Raw genomic sequence first — 21,540 nt, forward strand, 5'->3', positions numbered from 1 at the left:
GCAACGAAAGGTGTCATGTTTTCTGAAGGGTCTGGAGGCAGCAGCTGCTCTCAGCAAGTCTCCTTCCCTTGAACCCCGGTTGCCGTCTTTATGGAGCTCAGTGTTCGGTTAAACCACGTCTTCTTGGCTGCCTGGACCTCGTTGAGGGCAAGGCCTAAATGGTGCTCCAAGTCCTGGAAAAGCAACAATGGACATGAGGATGCTGGTCTCCCTAATGACACTGCCTCCCCAGAGCTGAGCCAAGGCAACAAGTGTAGTCTGTCTTCTCCTGAGACACGTCTGGAAACCCCCCCAGTTCTCAAAACTGGCACAGAAACATCTGGAGGGCCAAAAGCTTTGGGACCTTTCCTAGTTAAGACCTCATCTTCTTATTCAAACAGCCTCCCATCTGAGCATCTCACCCTCCATCTACCCACCGCACAACAGGAGTCAGGCCGAATGCTCTAGCTAAGAATGCGTCATTAATTTGCAGCAAGCACCTCAAAAGTCTAGACCTGCTAGCTAGACATGTGAGATGCTTCACAATCTGGGCCCTTCGGGCAGGCCACTGCTCCCTCTGTGCTGGACTTGCCATGCCCTCTGCTGGCTCAGTGCTCCTCCCCTTCACCAGCTGCAACCTTTGTTCATTCTGATCACAGACAGCGCCCTTGGTGAGGCCCTTCCTAATTATCCCGGACAGTCACCCAAGCCACATCTTAGCTCTGCAGCGCCAGCACCTGGAACAGGGCCTGGGCAAGCAGGTGTCCACGTGATGAATGTGATAGGGAAGACCAGGTCTTCAGTTTTAGTCCTAAACTTGGTTCCTTCCACTCACTGTGCTTGGTGCCTTCCCTGTGCTCGGCATGGTGAGGACAGAACTAGCCATGCAGGATAAAGGTGACCAAAATAAGCCCCAGTTTCTTCAGCAAAGGAGGCTCAGATAAATTAGGTAATAAGTCCTAAGGCACAAAGCTGGTTAAGTGACAGGAGCTGGGACATAAAAGCTGGTATTGTGAAGCCCTCAGACACCACGCTGAGCCCCTTCTGTGCATTATCTTTTTTAGTCTTCAAAGCAAACGATCAGAGTGACCCTCATCACCTCCACTGACAGATGAGGAACCTAAAATGTAAGGAGGTTACTAACCCAACGTCAGAGAGTTCAGTGGTGCAGCTGCGATTTCAGATCATGTGTTCTCGGCTCCACCAGAAGGAGTTCAAGTTTGATGCATAATTCTCATTATGAGAAAGCCCAATTCTTAGGACAGGCTAAATACTAATTAAACATCCACTAGTAAATAACAAGTAACAGGCTTCTTCCCAGGAGGATTATGGTCGAAGATTAATAAAAGGGAAAAAACCCCCAAACCGTCAAGATCATTTCTGGGGTTTCCAGCCCTAGAAAATCAAACCCTCAATGCAGGTCGGGCCCCCCCGCCCCCCGCCATCAGGGGCAGAGGGCTGGCTGGGAATCAGAGGTTGCGACTGTTACCTGGATCTTGCACTCCGCTTCCACCAGCTGCAGCTTGGTCTGTGCCAGTTCCAGCTCCATCTCTCTCAGCTGGTTCTTGAGTGTTTCCTTCTCCTCATCTGTATCCTCATCCACAACCTCCTTAGCTGAGCCCATGCCCTTTATGCGCCCTTCTTTGTTGAAAAATTCCCGGCAGCGTTCACAGTCATCTACTTTTTGCTGGAATTGAAGGTCAGATGTGAAGAGACAAAGGAGACGTGAAGGTGTGAGCATCTCCTTTCTGGGGAGCCAAAAGATCACTTCTTGGCTGAGCACTATAGGTTCTAAAAAACTCCCTTCTCTTTGTAAACTGTTAAATGACCTACTGGACCAAAAGCAACACAAATATTCTTATGTCTTGATCCAGTCATCTCAATTCTAGGAACCTTAGCTAAAAAAATGAAAAAGGAGTGACTAGATAAAGATTTATGTACAAGGAATTTCGCTGCAGAATTAGAGACACAAAAAAGGGGTGGGGAGATAAACTATCCAGCTCGTGGGAGAAATTACATAGGATGTGCTGTATTTATACAAGGAAGTATGCAGCCTCAAAAAGGTTTTTGAGGAATTTTTCATAATTTGGTAAAAATGTTATGGTGCTGGGTGAACTAGGATATGAAAATGTCTTTAAAGCATAGTTACACATACATACCACATTTCACGAAAATGAGATAGCAATGACTATAAGAAACATCATTTCATTTTTCTCTAAGAAAATATTCTGCCAGTGAAACCACAAAAGCCATTAGTTATAAAATATGTCCCAACTGTAAATGTAAAAAATGTAAATTTGTACATTTGTAAAAAATGTAAAAGATGTAAATTTGAAAAAAATGCATATCTTAGACTGAATGAAAATTTGTATGTTAGAGGAAATACAAACATTGAAAGAATACACACTGAAGTGTTAATGGTGATGTAATCTGTGGGTAGTAAAATTATAAGGCTCTTTCCCTCCCCTCCTTTATTCGTATTTTCCAATTTTCTTCAATGAACATTATTAGTTTTAGAATCAGAAAATGAATTTTGCTTAAAAAAAGGTACTGCTGGTTAAACAGTGCTTATGATAAGAGGCCAAGCATCATCCTGCTCCAGGTAAAATGTTGTTTCATGCAAACATGGCCATGAACTCTCCCACATTTCTGTCCACCGAGTTGTAAATATCTAAGTATCTTTCAGTAAATTACTCATCTTAGTAAAAGTTGACAAGTAGTCTAATAATGAAGAAAGAAAACATCAAGGTACAAACAGTCTGAAACTGGCAACAAAACATTTAAAAACTCTGGTTCTCGGGGGTCCATTATAGTAGGAGGCAGATGTCCCCAAGCTACCAAAAAACGTGGGGAGTGGCCTGGCCTCTGCAGCCCCTACCCTCAAGTGAAACCTGCCCCTCGCAGGACCCTTCCACCTCAGCGTGGTGCTGCAGGAGTCACAGACAACACCTCAAGTCTCAGGGCTCTTGCATTTCATTTTGTCTTTTTACAAGTCAAGTTATCCAGAGGAGGATATTGTACAAATTTATAAAGCAAAGGGACACTTGTACCTTGAGGTCTAAAGTTAGAACTCTTCTGGTCGGATCTGCATCCCCCTCCCACAGGGAAGAGGCAAACCATGAGCTATCAGCTGCTGAACCAGGTCCTGACAGCTGCCTTGTCAGGCACGCATCAGCTTATCTCACTTTTGAAATCCAAGCAGAATATCCCCCTCCCAAAAGTTTTTGTGCTGAATGCAGCCATTACATGAACTGGGGGATAAAGTCTCTGATAAATGAGGACTTACCCGAATCTTCTCCATCTCCACTTTATTAGCAGTCTGCTGCTTCTCCAATCTTTCACTCAACTGAGAGCAAATCTAAGGACACAAACAGTATTCAAACGACAGTCTCTTCACAGTGTCATAATCTGCACAGTCTGGGCTCGTGGTCAATTCTACAGTGGAGGCTGGACCACGAATGCAGACAGTACTGAGCGGGAGGGGGGCAGATGACAGGTGGGCAGAGGGTCCTCTGGCTCTGTCACCTCCGAACCCATCGGTCCAGGACCTGCGAGAACCCGTCAGCGCCACACTCGATGGTCAACATTACAGACACGCCAGACTCCGGAGCCAGCAAGAGATCCCAGGACAGAAAGCACGAGACCAATTCAGTTATGCTGTCACAATGGACCAGCTGCGGACAGGTGGTTCCATGTCACAGGACCACACGTGAACAGCCGGAGTCTGAAGTGCTCCCAAGAACCAGGGTGGCCTCCAGGGATTAAGTGCCTGCTTGTGTGAGGGATCTATGCCAGGGGCTCCACAAACAATCTCTGGACTCCTCACAACAGTTCTCTGGGAGAGTCCCCCTACTTTACAGCTGAGAATCAGCACAGTAACTCGTCCAGAAGCACAGGGACTCCTGCAGGGCCAGTGGCCGAGTGGGGACTCGTGGGGGTGTGGCGAGCCGAGAGACCAGAGCATGTGGCCTCCGGGGCACAGACCCACCTGCTTGTAGTCGCCAATGATAGAGCTGTTTTTTTTAATCTCGGATTCTGCCTTGTCGAGTTCCCGACGGCACATTTCTTTTAACTGCGCACAGGAAGAAAAGCAAAGGTGACTGACGGTTGAGGGAGACAGACAGGAAGCCCCGGCAGGACCTGTGTTGTGCTGTGCTGACCCCACAGTCCCAGAGGGGCACTCCCGTCTCCTCCCCTCTCTCTCAGCAGTATGAACCCTACTCCTGATCCTGGGAGAGAAGTCAGAACATCCGACAACATCACACCCTGCTTCAAGTGGGGCTTTGGCTGAAGCCCCTGCCTATCAGTGCAGCCCACACTGGGACCCTGAGCGGAGGAGGTAACAGAGCAAACGTCGAGGAAAAGCTGATGGGAGCACGGCTGCTCCTTCAGCACCTCGGGGGTTACGTGGGACGTGCCCATCACCTCTCACCTCGGGCCGCCTGAGATGAGAGGCGGGTGGACAGTGAAGCAGAACCAGCCTGCCCAGAGCGCAGCACCCAAAGCTCTTCCTACCCAGGGGCTGTGCTCAGGACAAAACTCCCAGAGCTGGGTCTGTGGGGAGAAACCTGTGGACAGGACAAGTAGGGGAGAAGCCACACACTATGCTTTCCTTCTGCAGAAATGCTAACCCTTTTCGTCACACTTAGATGCTGACACACAGGAACTTCTGCCCCAGTGAAAGGGCGGGCTTTGCCTCACTGTCTCCTCCTCCATTTTAATTATTAAGAACCATTATGTTGCTTTACCCAGTAAGTAAAAAAGGCCTTTGGAGAGAAACTGAAGCCAGTTGTCCCCAGAGTTCTCCAGGGCCAACAGGAAGCCAGCAGTGAAATCCCAGCTCTCAAGTATCTGCAAGACATAGAGGAGTGTGGGAGGGGCGAAGCTCCCGTACCTGAGCAGACTCTTCTTCCAGCCTTCTTTTCTCTTCCTCTGCGTCAATCAACTTCTGTTTGGTCATAAGCAGCTCCTTGTTCAGTGCATCTGCCTTTTCCTCAGCCTGAAATGTTTGAGAGATGCTGTTACAGAAGAAGTAGTGAGAACTGAAAGGGTCTGCATTAGGCAGAATAGCCCAACTTTACGATGATGAGGAACTGTGATCCAGAGAGGGGCTGTGATATGCTCAAGGTCACGCTGAGAGGACACTCGTGCATAAGTGCCAGGTCGTCTCCTGCCAGGTGTTGTGTGGGGCACTGGCTAGGAGCTGGCCTGTGGCATCAGACAGCCTGGGTTCAACTCCCATCACTCCCTGACTATGTGCCACTAGGAGGGGTCACAGAGAACCTGCCGGAGCTTCAGGATCTTCAACTGAGGGAAGGCATGGAAAGGATTCTACACAGTTCTGCTAACATGTAGCTGCTGCTGCTGCTAAGTCGCTTCAGTCGTGTCCGACTCTGTGCGACCCCATAGACGACAGCCCACCAGGCTCCCCCGTCCCTGGGATTCTCCAGGCAAGAACACTGGAGTGGGTTGCCATTTCCTTCTCCAATGCATGAAAGTGAAAAGTGAAAGGGAAGTCGTTCAGTCGTGTCTGACTCCCAGCGACCCCATGGACTGCAGACTACCAGGCTCCTCCATCCATGGGATTCTCCAGGCAAGAGTACTGGAGTGGGTTGCCATTGCCTTCTCCGTAACATGTAGCAGACACTCAATAAAAGGCAGCCATCATTATTATGAAGACTTAGAATTCCGGTTTTCTTCTCTGAACTCTCAATGTTTTCTCTGCTTCATCAAACGTATTTTGCATTTTGCTCTTGTTCTCATCTGACGAAGGCACCTCCTTCCTGGCACTCTCCTTTTCTTATCTGAAATGGCCATCTTCCACCCTAGTTTTTTCTAAAGCACACAAAAGTCTGGTGGGCAGATCTGTTGAGTCCAAGTGAAAATGATACACCTGTACCTGACCCAGAGTCCATTACCCTTGAGAGTCCAATGATAACTGAGGAATGAGAGACTGCAGCATGTGAGAGGGCAGGCAAAGAAAAGGGCAGAAGCTAGATATAGAGGGTCTTTGCATGCTCCTCACATGCAGCCTCCTTTGACAATGGAAGGTGGTTCCCTGAACTTCAACAGTTATGTCTGAGGTCACGGAGCTAAGTGTGTAACAGCCTCTGTGCCTGCTACCACATCACTTCCTCAGACATGTTTTCTTTGGGAGGTATAGGTCCCAGGGGGCTAGGGGCTGAGGCCTTAAATGGAGAATTGAGAATGGCACGCCATGCAACTCAAAGAGCCATTCAGTTTAGTTCAGTTGCTTAGTCGTGACTCTCTGTGACTCCACCAACTGAAGCACGCCAGGCTTTCTGTCCATCACCAACTCCCGGAGTTTACTCAAACTCATGTCCATCAAGTTGGTGATGCCATCCAACCATCTCATCCTCTGTCGTCCCCTTCTCCTCCCACCTTCAATCTTTCCCAGCATCAGGGTCTTTTCCATGAGTCAGTTCTTCGCATCAGGTGGCCAAAGTATTGGAGTTTCAGCTTCAGCATCAGTCCTTCCAATGAATTTTCAGGACTAATTTCCTTTAGGATTGACTGGCTTGATCTCCTTCTCCAACAGTCCAGGGGACTCTCAAGAGTCTTCTCCAACACCACATTTCAAAAGCACCAGTTCTTCAGTGGTCAGTTTTCTTTATGGTCCAACTCTCACATCCATACATGACTACTGGAAAAACCAAAGCTTTGACTAGACAGACCTTTGTCGGCAAAGTAATGTCTCTGTTTTTTAATATGCTGTCTCAGTTGGTCACAGTTTTTCTTTCAGGAGCAAGCATCTTTTCATTTCATGGCTGCAGTCACCATCTGCAGTGATTTTGGAGCCCAAGAAAATAAAGTCTGTCACTGTTTCCCTTGTTTCCCCATCCATTTTCCATGAAGTGATGGGACTGGATGCCATGATCTTTGTTTTTTGAATGTTGAGTTTTAAGTCAACTTTTTCACTTTCCTCTTTCACTTTCATCAGGAGGCTCTTCAGTTCCTCTTCACTTTCTGCCATAAGGGTGGTGTTATCTGCATATCTGAGGTTACTGATATTTCTCCTGGCAATCTTGATTCCAGCTTGTGCTTCATCCAGCCTGCCATTTCGCATGATGTACTCTTATGTAAGTTAAATAAGCAGGGTGACAACATACAGCCTTGACGTATTCCCTTCCCCATTTGGAACTGGTCTATTGTTCCATGTCCAGTTCCAACTGTTGCTTCTTGACCTGCATACAGATTTCTCAGGAGGCAGAGAAGATGGTCTGGTATTCTCATCTCTTGATGAATTTTCCAGTTTGTTGTGATCCACACAGTCAAGGGCTTTGGCGTAGTCAATAAAGCAGAAGTAGATATTTTTCTGGAACTCTCTTGCTTTTTTGATAACCCAACAGATGTTGGCAATTTGATCTCTGGACCCTCTGCCTTTTACAAGTCCAGCTTGAACATCTGGAAGTTCTTAGTTCATGTACTGTTGGAGCCTCACTTGGAGAATTCTGAGCATTACTTTGCTAGCGTGTGAGATGATTGCAACTATGTGGCAGTTTGAACATTTTTGGCACTGCCTTTCTTTGGGGTTGGAATGAAAACTGACCTTTTCCAGTCCTGTGGCCACTGCTGAGTTTTCCAAATTTGCTGACATATTGAGCACAGCACTTTAACAGCATCATCTTTAAAGATTTGAAACAGCCCAACTGGAATTCCATCACCTCCAGTAGTTTTGCTCGTAGTGATGCTTCCTAAGGCCCACTTGACTTTGCATTCCAGGATATCTGGCTCTAGGTGAGTGATCACACCATCATAATTATCTGGGCCATGAAGATCTTTTTTGTACAGTTCTTCTGTGTATTCTTGGCACCTCTTCTTAATATCTTCTGCTTCTGTTAGGTCCATACCAGTTCTGTCCTTTTCTGTGCCTATCTTTGCATGAAATGTTCCCTTGGTATCTCTAATTTTCTGGAAGAGATCTCTAGTCTTTGCCATTCTGTTGTTTTCTTTTATTTCTAAGCCATTAGTTACTGGCAAATTGCACATGCCTCTGATTAAATGGGGTCCTGGATTAAGCCTGTCCTTGCTGGGGAGTGGCTTATCTTCTCCTCTAGCTCAAACCCAAGCAGCAACTGAGAGGGAAATGAGACTCAAACAACAGAGGAAATAATATGGAGAATGAAGTCCTGTTAAAGATTTTGTTTTAGTTGAATCAACAGAACATCCTGTCACCTCTCCGTCTCTCTCTCAGACCTGGGTAAAGCCTCTGAGCAGTAACCTGTAGCACATACATACATTCTCTCAGTTACTCATCCTCACTCCCATGGGAGGTAAGACTGATTCTAACAAGTATGGGACAGCTGGCTCATGAAGGGGGTCTTCTAACCCAAGAGTCTTCCTTGCCCACCCTGACTCCCAAATTTAGAAACATGTTAGATGGGCAAGTGATTCCCCCAAGCTCGCACAGTGAGTGGGACAGAGCTAGAGTCCACGCTACAGGAGCTGCCTTGCAGCGCTGTGCCCCTTCGAGGGGAAAGTGCACAGAGGCCCCTGGGCAGGCTGACAGCGGTTCTCTGAGGGCGCCACGCTCGCTGCACTGCCACTCTGCTTACGCGAGCACTTGAGGAGAGAGCATGTGGGACAAACAGAAACCCAGACTTCCACTTCTGGTCATGAAGGACTAACCAGGACCAGACTCGCCCTCCCTCTATGAACAAAACACTGGACAAAATATATAAAGCTACTGTCTACTGACCCTGAAAACCCAATGCAGAACTGCAGCTCCTGGGAGAAAGCAAACAAGCAAGGTTGTATTGCCTGCCCCTCTGGGTTTCTGCCTCAGGGCACATTCCGGAGCAAGGAGCAGGGTGAGGGGTTCCACACAGAGCATGCCTCAAAGGGTAACAGAGACAGAGCCAGGGGCTCAGTGAGGCGGTGGCAACTGAAAGTTGTGGGCAAGAGCTCTGGAGATGAGAGAGCTCCAGAACCACTGACAGGGTGGCAGAAGAGAGAACATGAAATCGTGAAAATACCCAATTAAACCAGAGAAGGCAGAAAAGGGGGGAGAAAGAAAGAAAAAGCAAATATAACAAATGGAGAACAAATAGCAAGGTGGTAGACTTAAATCTACCATATAGATAATTACATTAAATGTAACTAGTCTAAACATTCCAATTCAAAGGAGATTGTCAGACTGATTTTGAAAAAGCAAGATCCAACTATATGCTGGTGACAAAATCCCATTTTAAATATAAAGACATAGATATATTAAAAATAAAAGAATGGAAAAGGATATACCATACCTATGAAGGCTGGAATGGTGATATTAGCATCAGACAAGGTAGATTTCAGAACAGAGTTATCACCACCAACAAAGAGGGACATTACGTAACAGTAAGAGTCACTCCTTGAAATGTGAAATGTCTTCATAAAGTTACATTTTACAAATTACAAGAAACAAAAACTGACATAACTGAAAAGAGAAATAGATTAGGGCATAGAGTTACACATTTTCTCACTGTTCTCTCAGTAAGTGATAGAATAAATAAAGAGAAAAGCAGGAAGTCTACGGAAGATTTAGCCAATAGTGAATCAACTTGATCAAAGTGATGTTTAAACAACACTCCACCTACAACAATAGGACACGCATACTTTCCAAGAACATGTGGTACATTCACCCAAACAGATCATGGAAAGTCCTAAAATAAGCATAAGTATGCTTTTCTTGTTGTTGTTCACTCATTAAGTCCTGTCTGACTTTTTGTGACCTCAAGGACTGCAGCATGCCAGGCTCCTATGTGCCCCACTATCTCCCAGGGTCAGCTCAAATTCATGTCCATTGAGTCTATAATGCTATCCGACCATCTCATCCTCTGTCACCCCCTTCTCCTCCTGCCCTCAATCTTTCCCAATATCAGGGTCTTTTCCAATGAGTCAGTTCTTTGCATTTTGATCTCCTTGATCAAGTCTGGTATTCCTATCTCTTTCATAATTTTCCAGTTTATTGTGATCCACACAGTCAAAGGCTTTGGCATAGTCAATAAAGCAGAAATAGATGTTTTTCTGGAACTCTCTTGCTTTTTTGATGATCCATCGGATGTTGGCAATTTGATCTCTGGTTCCTCTGCCTTTTCTAAAACCAGCTTGAACATCTGGAAGTTCACAGTTCACGTGTTGCTGAAGCCTGGCTTGGAGAATTTTGAGCCTTACTTTACTAGTGTGTGAGATGAGTGCAATTGTGCGGTAGTTTGAGCATTCTTTGACATTGCCTTTTTTTGGAATTGGAATGAAGACTGACCTTTTCCAGTTCTGTGGCCACTGCTGAGTCTTCCAGATTTGCTGGCATATTGAGTGCAGCACTTTCACAGCATCATCTTTCAGGATTTGAAATAGCTCAACTGGAATTTCATCACCTCTACTAACTAGCTTTGCTCGTAGTGATGCTTTCTAAGGCCCACTTGACTTCACATTCCAGGATGTCTGGCTCTAGGTAAGTGATCACACCATTGTGATTGTCTGGGTCGTGAAGATCTTTTTATACAGTTCTTCTGTGTATTCTTGCCACCTCTTCTTAATATCTTCTGCTTCTGTTAGGTCCATACCAGTTCTGTCCTTTTCTGTGCCCATCTTTGCATGAAATGTTCCTTTGGTATCTCTGATTTTCTTGAAGAGATCTCTAGTCTTTCCCATTCTGGTTGTTTTCCTCTATTTCTTTGCATCGATCGCTGAGGAAGGCTTTCTTATCTCTCCTTGCTATTCTTTGGAACTCTGCATTCAGATGGGAATATCTTTTCTTTTTCTCCTTTGCTTTTTGCTTCTCTTCTTTTCCCAGCTATTTGTAAGGCCTCCTCAGACAGCCATTTTGCTTTTTTGCATTTCTTTTCCATGGGGATGGTCTCGATTCCTGTCTTCTGTACAATGTCACGAACCTCTGTCCATAGTTCATCAGGCACTCTTTGTATCAGATCTAGTCCCTTAAATCTATTTGTCACTTCCACTGTATAATCATAAGGGATTTGATTTAGGTCATACCTGAATGGTCTAGTGGTTTTCCCTACTTTCTTCAATTTATGTATATATAAAAATGCAACTTACTTACACCAGCCAAACTATTTAAAAAAAAGAAGCTGGAGGATTCACATGACCTGATCTGAAGATTGGTGATGCTGGGGTAATTAAGACTGTGGTATTGGCATAAGGACAGACATATACATCAATGGAGCAGATACAGAATCAAGGAGACCCATACATACAGGGTCAACAGATTTTTGATAAAGGGGTCAAAGTAATTCAATGGGGAAAGCTTGGCAACTTGCTCAAGGTCAGAGAAGTAGAATGCATGGGAGCCAAAATTAAACCCCAGCAGGTCTGCTACTGAGTCTGTTTCCATCACTCTCACATTATGTCGTCTCAGTATAGAGAGCAGCCATGCAGGAGAGGACGCAGACGGGGCCTTACACAGGTTCCCTCTCAGTCTTCAGCACCAATGTCAGGTCCCATTTCATAGGGGAGAAAGCTTGGATGGGGTCACCTAGAGACTCAGTGGCTGACTGGGGATTTCTCCATAGTTGCTGTGTGATGGACAAGTCACAGAAGTGACAGGTGAGGAATAACAAAAATGACATAAAATTAACTGGAAATACAACGAGGGTTCTGGAAATCCTATAAGCCACAAACCAGAGCTTTTCTCTGGGATGCAGAAAGGGAAGTATGAAAAGGCATGAAGAAGTTTTTCAAAAATGTAATGCCCTGAAGTCAAATAATGGTGAAAAGACCCCACATCCTTCACTTCAGAACCTAGTTAATTTTCAGTGATGATCTAATGGAAATGAGAGAAAACTACTTTTCTCTCATTTGAGAAAGGGACTCAACGTTTACTGCAAAAACATCTGTCTTCTCAGCGCTGGTGATGGCTGGACATGGGACCCAGTTTGCTATTTCTGAGCCCGAGAGGCAGCAGGGGGCCTGCTCCTCTGAGTCAAGAGGGTCAGGCCAGCTGGGTTTCAATCTAAGGGCTCTGCCACTGATTAACCCGGGGACTGTGTAAGACATTTAGCCTGTCTGGCCTCCTCAGAAACTATCCCTTGCACAAGGGTTGCCTGGAGGGTTTAACATAAGTACAAAGCACTGTGCAGCACCTAGAACTCCTTAAGGGTTTAGGAAACGCTCTGACAGATGTCAGATGTTATATTTTTGGTGTAGTTATGACATCAAATCACAGCTTCTTGTTTCATATTTACTTTGGAGGCAGTGTGGCATCACAAATAAAGCCTGGGCATTCCAACTAGATGCACTTGGGTTATATTCCTGGCTCTGCTACTTCCTGGGTGCTTTCCTCTGAGTCTCAAGTTTCATGACTCTTTAATACAAAAAAAAAAAAAAAATCCTCAGGGACTTCCCTAGTGGTCCAGTGGTTAAGAACCTGCCTGCCAATGCAGGGGACAAGGGTTCAATCTCTGGTCTGGGAAGGTCCCATATGCCCTGGGGCAACTAAGCCCACATGCCACAACTACTGAAGCCTGCGTGCTCTAGAGCCTGTGCTCCACAACTAGAGAAGCCCGCACGCCACAACTAGAGAAAACCTGCACACCGCAGTGAAGACCCAGAACAGCCAAAAAACAAATCCTCATCCATAAGTGGGACTCATGTTACAAGGCTGAGGTAAGAGTAAGAGATATCAGTTTAGCAAAGTGCTTATCATAGGGCCGTCCCACAGAGCATCACAGAATAAAAGGGAATTCATCTTTTTTTTTTTTTTTTTTTTTAACTATTTTTCACTTCTGATATCAGGAATGTAACCCAGTTCTTCGACTACTGAGTCAGGTGAAAACAACTTAAAGAAAAGATTTACCTCTTTAGAGGCAGGCTTCAAGAAGCTAAGAAGTCTGATGTACCCTAAACTAGTGGAACATCAATGTTATTTCTGGGCCCATCAGACTGGCAAATGCAACAGTGCAAACTAAAAATCCACCTGGAATTTTACCTTAAGTTGTCTCTTAATTTCACTGTAGAACACAAAGCTCTGGTACAGGACACATTTCCTTTTCTTTACTTCCTTCCTGCATGACCTACAGTGGCTATAAGAGCAATCACAAGTGCACACTGTGGCTTCTGCTTCAGCAACTACCCAGCTCAATGGGCACCCGCCTCCCCCGGCTCACTTGGCAGAAAACGCCCAAATAGTGAGGGAGTGATTCACAAAGATCAGAAGCTGGGAACCAGCACCACAGGACGAGACGCCGACCTCAGCTGCACTGTGGCAAACCAGAAAGCTGCAAGATTTCCAGGTTCTGGTTACCGGGAGCTAATGACCTTGCAACACCCCCCTGATAAAACTAGAAAAAGGAGTCTAACCAGTTACCTGCAGCTATTTATAGCTGACTATCAGACAAGCAGAGGGAACCAATGCTGCCTGTGTAATTCCCACTGTACCCTGGGAAACAGCCATGACTCCACTTCCCCACACTTAACTCTACTAGAAAGAAGAGCAGCTGATGTTAGATTCAGATCCATTCAAAATTTCACTCCATATTCTATTTCCAAAGAGAAGTAATATGAACCAGTAGATACCACCCTCTCTCTTTCTCTTCATCTGATGGGTGAACCACTTAGAGAATCTAATGAAAGCATAGACTGCTGAAGAAATACACAGGATTTTCATACATGTTTGGTGGATGTCAAGGACCTTGTGAAGTTCATATATCCTATGGGGTTCAACATATTATGTAAGTTCCTTGTAAACCTTCAACAGCCTAACCCCATCTCTAGAAACATCAGTGAGCAAAATTGTGACAGGAAAATCTAAGTGAGGTGGTGCCAAACTTTGTCCAAGCTCCAAATCCAGCCTGCCACCTATTTTCCTAAATAAAGTTCTACTGGAACACTGCCATGCTCATCTGTTTATTTACTGTCTATGGCTCCCTTCTTTGACAATGGCAGAGTTACATAGTTGCAACAGAGACCATAGGGCCCACCAAGTCTTGTCTGTCTCTTTATAGAAAAAGTCCGCCACCGTCTGACCTCAACCGTGAAGGAGAGAGTGCACTATGGGAAGCCTGTAGTATAGAAAATGGATGATACCCTGCCAGGAACACCACCGGCTCAAACTTTCTAAGATTAGGAGAAGCAAAGAAAAACAGAACATCCGCCAGCAGAGATTCCTGATGAAATCGCAAGCTGTGGAGGTACTGGGCTTTATTACAATTGGCAATGATTAAGCAAAAGGCACAAGGTACGCAGGATGACAAAATCTGTTCTTGTCTTAGGGGTAAGTTAAGGAAATTACAATGATTAAATGCTACTGACAACTGTAATAGTGTAAGAATCAGCCAAAGAGGTCTTTCAATCAATGTCTGCAGAGGTGTTCAGGGATTGCATGTATAATGAGAGAAGAGTGTGGAAAGGAGGGCTTAATGAGATCACTGATGACCCCTAAGGAAAGGAAGCAACAGTTCTGACAAGAGTAGGCGCCTCATAAGAGGGAAACACTAACTAGAACAAACACGAAAACTTCAGGACTTCACCTGATTAAGGAAGAAGTGTCAACACAAGCATCTTTTCAGACAAGGGAGACTTACGTTATCCAGGTCCTTTCGCAGTGCAATCTTGCTGGTCACCAGCTCATGGGCTAAGTCGTCATTTTCCTGTTCCAACCTCATGTTAGCTTCTTGTAGGCGCCTATTCTCTCGCTGATGGGTAGAGAGAAACCAGTTGCAGACGTAAAGATCAGATGGAAATGACAACGTCTCAGGTTAACCCTCAAAACTAATTGCTGAGACCTACGGGAATCAGGGGAGATGTGGCTGGTCCCAGTGTGCCACCAAGCAACAGTTCCTTCCTTTCTGTCTCCACTGATTCAGTTAACTGTCAAGCAGTTATTTGTTACTAACTGTGACAAAAGCCCATGGAACAGTAACAAACTAGACCAGTATGAAGCGAAACAAGTCTTGCTTTCTCATTTGCAAACTCAAACTGAAACTTAGAAAACAGTGAAACTAAATTTTAAAAAGAACTCACTAAAGCTAATTATAGGCACAATTATCTGAAGTGAAAGGCTCAAGGCACTTCACATCACTTAGGCCATAAACAAACCTCAAATCGCTCGATGGGGTCTTCTTGTTGGGCCTGTTGTTCCCTCATGGTATGATATTCTTTTTCATATTTTTTCAACTTCTTCTGACTAATCTGTAGGATAGAGCACAGCACAAATTAAAAAACATCAGGAAGAGGTGGGTGCTTCAGGGCTTGCACTGAAGACCAAGCTCTCTACTGACCTGGGCATCCCAAGTTAACCACGAAAGTGGTATTTCCTGCACATAAGTCCAGAAACTAAAATTCTTACTCAAATTTAGGGGTCTGTGGGGGGATAACTGGTTCCTGAAGATTTTACCAAGGGTGTCAGAATGAACATCCAACAGATGACCTCTCCTATCTGAGTTCTAGGTCTGATTATTTGTCCTCCCCCTCCTCCCCATGCACCATTTTCTTCAGCACACACCAGCAATGCTGCAGGTGCTTTCATTCTGTGACCTCACGACCTCTTCACAAGGTGTGGTTATTAACAGCCTCAATTTATAGGCAACTTAACTGAGAAGTAAGGAAGTTATGTAACTTGACCACAGCCCCTCAGTTAGGGACTGGCAGATCCAGGATTTGCGCCAGGCCATTAGACACCATCCGAAGTCCAAGCTGTAGCCACCTCACTATCTACCTTCTACCACTTTCCTTTCCACTAGCACCTTCTGTGCTGCCTTCAAACAGGCATACTTCTCTCTGCCCTTAAACTCTTCCATCTCATTAAACTACTGTCCTCTTTCTCTCAAGCTTTTTCTAACCAACCACTGCAAACTGCTACACTGCTGACTCACACACGTAACTTTTAGCCCCCAGTTTCAGGTTAATTGGGCTTCCCTGGTGGTTCAGATGGCAAAGAATCCGCCTGCAATGCAGGAGACCAGGGTTCAATCCCTGGGTTGGAAAGATCCCCTGGAGAAGGAAATGGCCACCCATTCTAGTATTCTTGCCTAGAGAATTTCATGGACAGAGGAGCCTGGTGGGCTATAGTCCATGGAGTTGCAAAAGCGCTGAACATGACTGAGCGACTAACACTTTTCAGGCTAATTAGGCATCTCAGGGCTAGTCTAGTCCAACTTCCTTATTTTACAGATGAAAAAAATGAGGCACAGAAAGGGGAAAGGACAGGCTCACGCTTGCAGCAGGCTCATGTCAGCATCTCCTATTCCCTGCTCCATTCTTTCCTTTCTGTCTCACTTGAGCTGCCTGGTGTTCCTCTACACTGATTCTGTGGACACCTGCCCCAGTCAGCTGTTTACAGGTATGCCCCAATCAGAGATTACTCTTGGAGTTTGGCTGCTGCCCAAAGGGAGGCAGCCAGGAACCTACCAGCACTATGCCCTCGCTGCAGTCTATGAAGATGCCCACTAAACACCACTGGGGTGAGGCTGCAAGCTGGAAAGTGGCATCCTTAAAGCCTAGATCTTCTGTGGTTTAAGGCTAATGCTGGGGCAAATGTTTATCATGCATGTAACTGATTCACAAAGAAAGCACCTAAAGAAAACATCTGTGTGATCAGTAAATTCATAAACAATCTGAACAAATCAATAGTAGAGGAACAGAAAACTGAGGCTTGTGGGCGGCCAACACTTCCTCCCAGTACCCTCTGCTGTCAATCTGTATCAACGACAAGGGCAGGCAGAGATACAAGGCTCCTCAAGCGCTTTGCGAAAAAGAAAACTGATGCCAAACCCTACAAAACATTCTCACGGGTCTTCAGGATCTTTCCACTTTTCATTCTCATGCTGTGGTAACAAAGAATGAACATGTGCCCCATAACCATACATTTGGCTAGTTACGAAATAATGTCTTCTACATCTCATTATTCCTTATTATAAATGTCTCATTCTCAGAGTGAAAGGGTGGGATCCCCCTTAGCATTATAACAGAAGCTGGTGTGGAATGAGTGCCCTGTGAGTGCCAGACCCTGTACACATGTTATCTCACCTGGTTCTTACATATTTGTGACAGGACATGGGCATTTCTCTGTGTTTAGTAGGTTTTCCACATTTTCTGCACTGAGGACAAATTACATTTATAACTGAGTTAACAATGTGACTGCTGTTTAAAAACAATGCTCGTTAGTTGGGCTCCTCTGAGACAGAGCTCTGGCATTCTCTCCACGGACCGCGCTGCTCCGGAGCTCTGACTGCCTTCCTGATTTCCAGCCTCGCTTCTTGGTCTCGCTCTTCCTCCCTCTTTCCCTTAAATGCCTTAACCCCAACGCCGCCACAAATAAAAAATAAACACAACACTGCTCACAGTGGGTTCATAGCTGACCCTGACTTCCAGAGTGCGTGGCTGTATAGTCAACTGGCTCAAGCTGCCTCTGAGACAGAGACCTGTTGAGAATGACTGATGCCCGATAACTGAGTGAAGAACGAGAAGTGTCAGTAGGAAAAGCAGCAATTCAAGTGTCCTTTTGAGGCTGCACCCAGGAGAGACTAGTGCTTCTCAGCCTGCATAATACCCCCATCATTAGCGCCTTCCCCAGGTCAGAGCTGGGCCTCAGTCACTGGTGTCCCTGCCCACGCACAGAGAGTGCCCAGGAATGCTTGTTAAATGAATGAGAGAGGACCCCTCACCCCATCCCTTAGCATCGACCTGTCTTCTAAATGGAAATGGCAACCAAAGCCAACAGACGCTTCAAGCCTGGTCCCTCGGCCTGTGCAGCCCTGTGTGCGGATCACTCCTGTTCACCTTTGAGATCAGAGCTCCAGATCACTTCTTTAGTAAACCCTTCCCGACACCCTCTTCCCCCATCAGGCTAAGTCTTTCGTCATATATTCTCACAGCATAAAGCCAAGTCCTCCACGGTACCTGTCCAAGTCCACGATTATTTATTTATGTGCTTACTTGACTGTCTTCCCACTAGGAAAGAGGCCACATCTGTTCTGCTTACCAGCATATCTCTAGTGCCCAGCTCAATGCCTGGAACATAGTCAGAACTTAATAGTCAGCTGCTGAACAAATCAAAGCCAAAGGCCTCCCTTTTTTTAATCTAATAAGGATGCAAGAAGGGGCATTTATTTATCCAGTAGTTGAGCCCCACTACTATCTCTACGAGGCATTAATGATACAAAAATGTACACAGATCAGGATATGCAAACTCCACAAGGGCAGGGACTCTTTGTGCTCTGTGTAACCCCTAATGCCTGGCACACAGGAGGCATGAAAATACTTCATGAAGAGACACAGCCCCCACCCTTGAAAGTCCAAGGTTCATTTTGTTTGTCTCTTACTTCCACCACTGCAATTTTAACTGAATTCAAGAAAAACAGAAGTGATGGAATAAGCCCCCGAGCTCCAAATCACACCCACTGTTGGCTGACTCCCATCAGAAGGCTGTGGAAGTCACAGTTTCACACATTTGCCCTCCAAGAAGGTTAAATTTGAAATCTGTTTAAATGTACTTTCAAGGAGGAAAAAATTCTAATCATTTCCCGGACTGAGGCTAAGTCTGCAATTTAGGTGAAACCAACTGTATACCTCATCTCAATTAGTACAAGATTCTTAACATTGTTTGAGACAGCATCACTTTGAATATCCCCTGAGAGCCAAGGTTCCCACTAAAAAGCACAGATGCTAACTCCACCCCCACCCTGCTCCCAGCAACAAAACATTCTACATACCATTTCAGAGGGCTCATGGGCTCCCTGAGGCCCATCCATAGTCCCAGGTTAAGAAACCCCGAATCAGACAGAAGGTGGACACTTGGAACATGCCAGTTTGATATTTTGGTAGAAGTAAAAAAAATCAGCCTAAAACACCTTTTCCTTGGTCACTCGTCATTAATCTGTCATAGGAACTGGATAGGTTCTCTCTTAAAATACGTGCTACTTGCCCTGGGAAAGCTGGCCCTTGACCAGCCCCTGGAATAGGCAGGGATGTCCCGGCCCATACTGATGGAGAAAGAATGAGAGTAGCTGCTGGCCTGGGTGGGAATGAGATAGTACTATTGGCCACCTAGAGTGTGCACCAAGCAAGGCTTGAGTGCTGACTCCACTGATGACTAACTGTGTGACTGAGGGCAAGCTGCCTTATCTCAGCCTCAGGGTCCTCATCTGTGAAAACCCCAACTGTCCTTATGAGGAGTGCTGTTGTGAGGAGCAAATGATATAACACACATAAAGAACTGAGAAGAGTACCTGGCACACAATGAAGTCTTTTAAATAAAGAGTTGTTATGACTTCTTATCATTATCATCTGCATTCTTGCCCTGAATCTGAGACAGCCATCTTCTGAACATGTGCTGCAAACAATAAGCCATTCAAACAAAGTCCATTTAACACAGAAGAGTAGGAAACAGACTGCTGGTAGGAAATAGGAGCTGATTTTAAAGTTTGGCTTAGAGACCCTTGCAAAGGTCAGAATCTCTGCTGGGCTGAACTCACAGAAAATCCAGTGCAGGTGAGAGCCTGGATGTTAGCAGCTCTGCATGGCAGGGCTGGAGCTATGCTGTGGGTGAGTGGGTACACAGGAAGAGTTTGGTACACGAAGGAGATCCTGACCCCAGAGCCCTCACAAAGAAATCTGACACAAGTCCATCTTCCCTTTTCAGTTAGTGAATAAAAGAACCTGAGATTTACATAAGACTTTCAAGCTAACCTCTACGCCTACTATTTTCTTTAATCCTCCAAAGAACTTTCTGAGACGGGTACAGCAGGGATCATCACCCTCACCGCTGCAGGGTGCAGTGAGGACCCCCTACTGCACGCACTGGGGAGCGGAGCCCCGACAGGTAAAGTGACTTGTCTGACGTAAAAGACCCGGTCTGTGCAGTCGCAGTGGCAGCACAAGAAAGCAAATCTGGGGTGGTTCTTGTTTCTTATTCCTCTCTGTAACTGAGCTCAATGTATTCTTGGCACAGAAGACAATCTACAAATGCTCGCTGACATGAACTGACTTAAGGAAAGCAGATATCTGGGCAGAGGAGATCAAAATCAGGTGGACCAGAAGAGCACTGGTGTGTCAAAGAGCAGCTGCGATGTTAAAGGCACCACCTTATTTCTTTCTCTTTCTTTTGAGCTAACCTACCTGAGGTCACAAAGCAGAGGCAGAACCAGGATGAGAGCCAAGGTCGGTGGGACTCCAAGGCCTGCACTTAAAACCACTTGAAACAAATCAACACTCTATTTAATTTCTGAGCCTTTTTATTTAATTTGTTCAAACAGTTCAGACTCAAACTCCCTCAAAAATTACTAAATAGAATTAGGCATCCTTGTTCTACCATCAGAGTAGTTTTCTAAAGTGCAATCAGCACGTTATTAGCAGAGGACTCAAACACAGATAAAGAGAGGAACTTATTAAAATAAGAAGGTAGTAACCACTGCTACCCTTTCAACAACCAGCCAACTTCAGGGTTCACTGCAGAGAAAGAGAGTAACCACGCAGAAGCTTCCTCATGAAATTCAATTCTAAAAGGTAGAACAAACAAAGATGTAAACTAGCCTGGTTGAGTTACACGGAAAGTGGCACTCAGCTACTGTGTACAAAAGGTAAGTTTCAACACTGACATAGAAACTGAGTTATCTATCATGATATGACAAGTATTGCCAAAAATGGACCAACAGAAGTGGATCCTGACTCACTGACTCACTCCCTTAGGCACAGTAAAGCACAATGATGTAAGCATTGACTTCAGAGTCTGAAATTCCTGGGATCTAATCTCAACTCCATCCCTTACCAACTTTGTGCTGGCTGAGAATTTTCTTCAATTTTCTAAGCTTAAGTATACACATCTATAAAATGACCTCACATGGGGACTCTAAGGATTAATTCACGATGTGTGGACACTATGCAAGGCTTCTGTGAACATATCAAGAAAAAAGACTGATAGAGTCACTACAAACACAGAACTTAAAACCCAAAGAAACACTAACTACACAAATGATTTGAGCAGAGAATGAAGTTGAAACTAAATATTGCTTTTAGCTCATGATTAAAACATGCCCTGAATGCAAATATCCCTAAATACCAAAGAGTCTTTTGTTTCTCCAAACAGCAAATGGTTAGGATTACATTAATTGAGAGATATTACTACTTGCAATAATATCTTTTCTTACAGGTAGTTTGAAGTCTAGCATATTCACTTTATGTTTGAAACAACAAATTTCAATGAAGCAATAGTTCAGAAATTCCATTTCACATTAGGCAAGATTCTACAGAACAAGGGTCAAGTCTTTCCTCTTGATCTAAGAAACCCACAGAGCCATCTCTTTTGGCATGGTTCTTGATTCTTCTAAGCCTCGCTTATTGGACTTGTTTTAAAAAATTCCAGTATAGACACACAAAGAAACAGTTGCTCTTACATATTTCTGGAGTCAAAAACTTAAAAGACCTAATTTATTTTTTCCCCATTTCCCCCAACTAAACATGATGCATGGGTTGCCAGGTTCCTAGGACGATTCATGATCTTCTGGAACAATGTAAACTGAAATTGCTTTTAGATCTTGTATCATAAGTGGAAGCAATTTTTTCTGTCTCAGCTCACTGACCCATGGAGGGAGAGAAATTCAACAGACA

At 45.1% G+C, this 21,540-nt stretch overlaps 1 protein-coding gene across 15 annotated transcripts in view; it reads right to left on the minus strand.

Moving 5' to 3' along the window:
* RABGAP1 (RAB GTPase activating protein 1) overlaps positions 1–21,540 on the minus strand; it is a 156,035-nt gene continuing 134,495 nt past the window's right edge. For all 15 annotated transcript variants that reach the window (XM_081588666.1, XM_081588667.1, XM_081588662.1 and 12 more), the window contains 7 exons: positions 15,034–15,126; positions 14,520–14,630; positions 4,874–4,978; positions 3,968–4,051; positions 3,266–3,337; positions 1,469–1,666; positions 1–173 (listed from right to left, as the gene is read on the minus strand). In XM_081588666.1, coding sequence (XP_081444792.1) covers positions 51–173; positions 1,469–1,666; positions 3,266–3,337; positions 3,968–4,051; positions 4,874–4,978; positions 14,520–14,630; positions 15,034–15,126 — 786 coding nt within the window. In that variant the 3' untranslated portion in view covers positions 1–50. The remainder of the gene's footprint in view (positions 174–1,468; positions 1,667–3,265; positions 3,338–3,967; positions 4,052–4,873; positions 4,979–14,519; positions 14,631–15,033; positions 15,127–21,540) is intronic.

The sequence above is a fragment of the Giraffa tippelskirchi genome, chromosome 4, assembly GCF_054371585.1.
Source record: "Giraffa tippelskirchi isolate mGirTip1 chromosome 4, T2T-mGirTip1v1.2.pri, whole genome shotgun sequence".
Classification (NCBI taxonomy): Eukaryota; Metazoa; Chordata; class Mammalia; order Artiodactyla; family Giraffidae; genus Giraffa; species Giraffa tippelskirchi.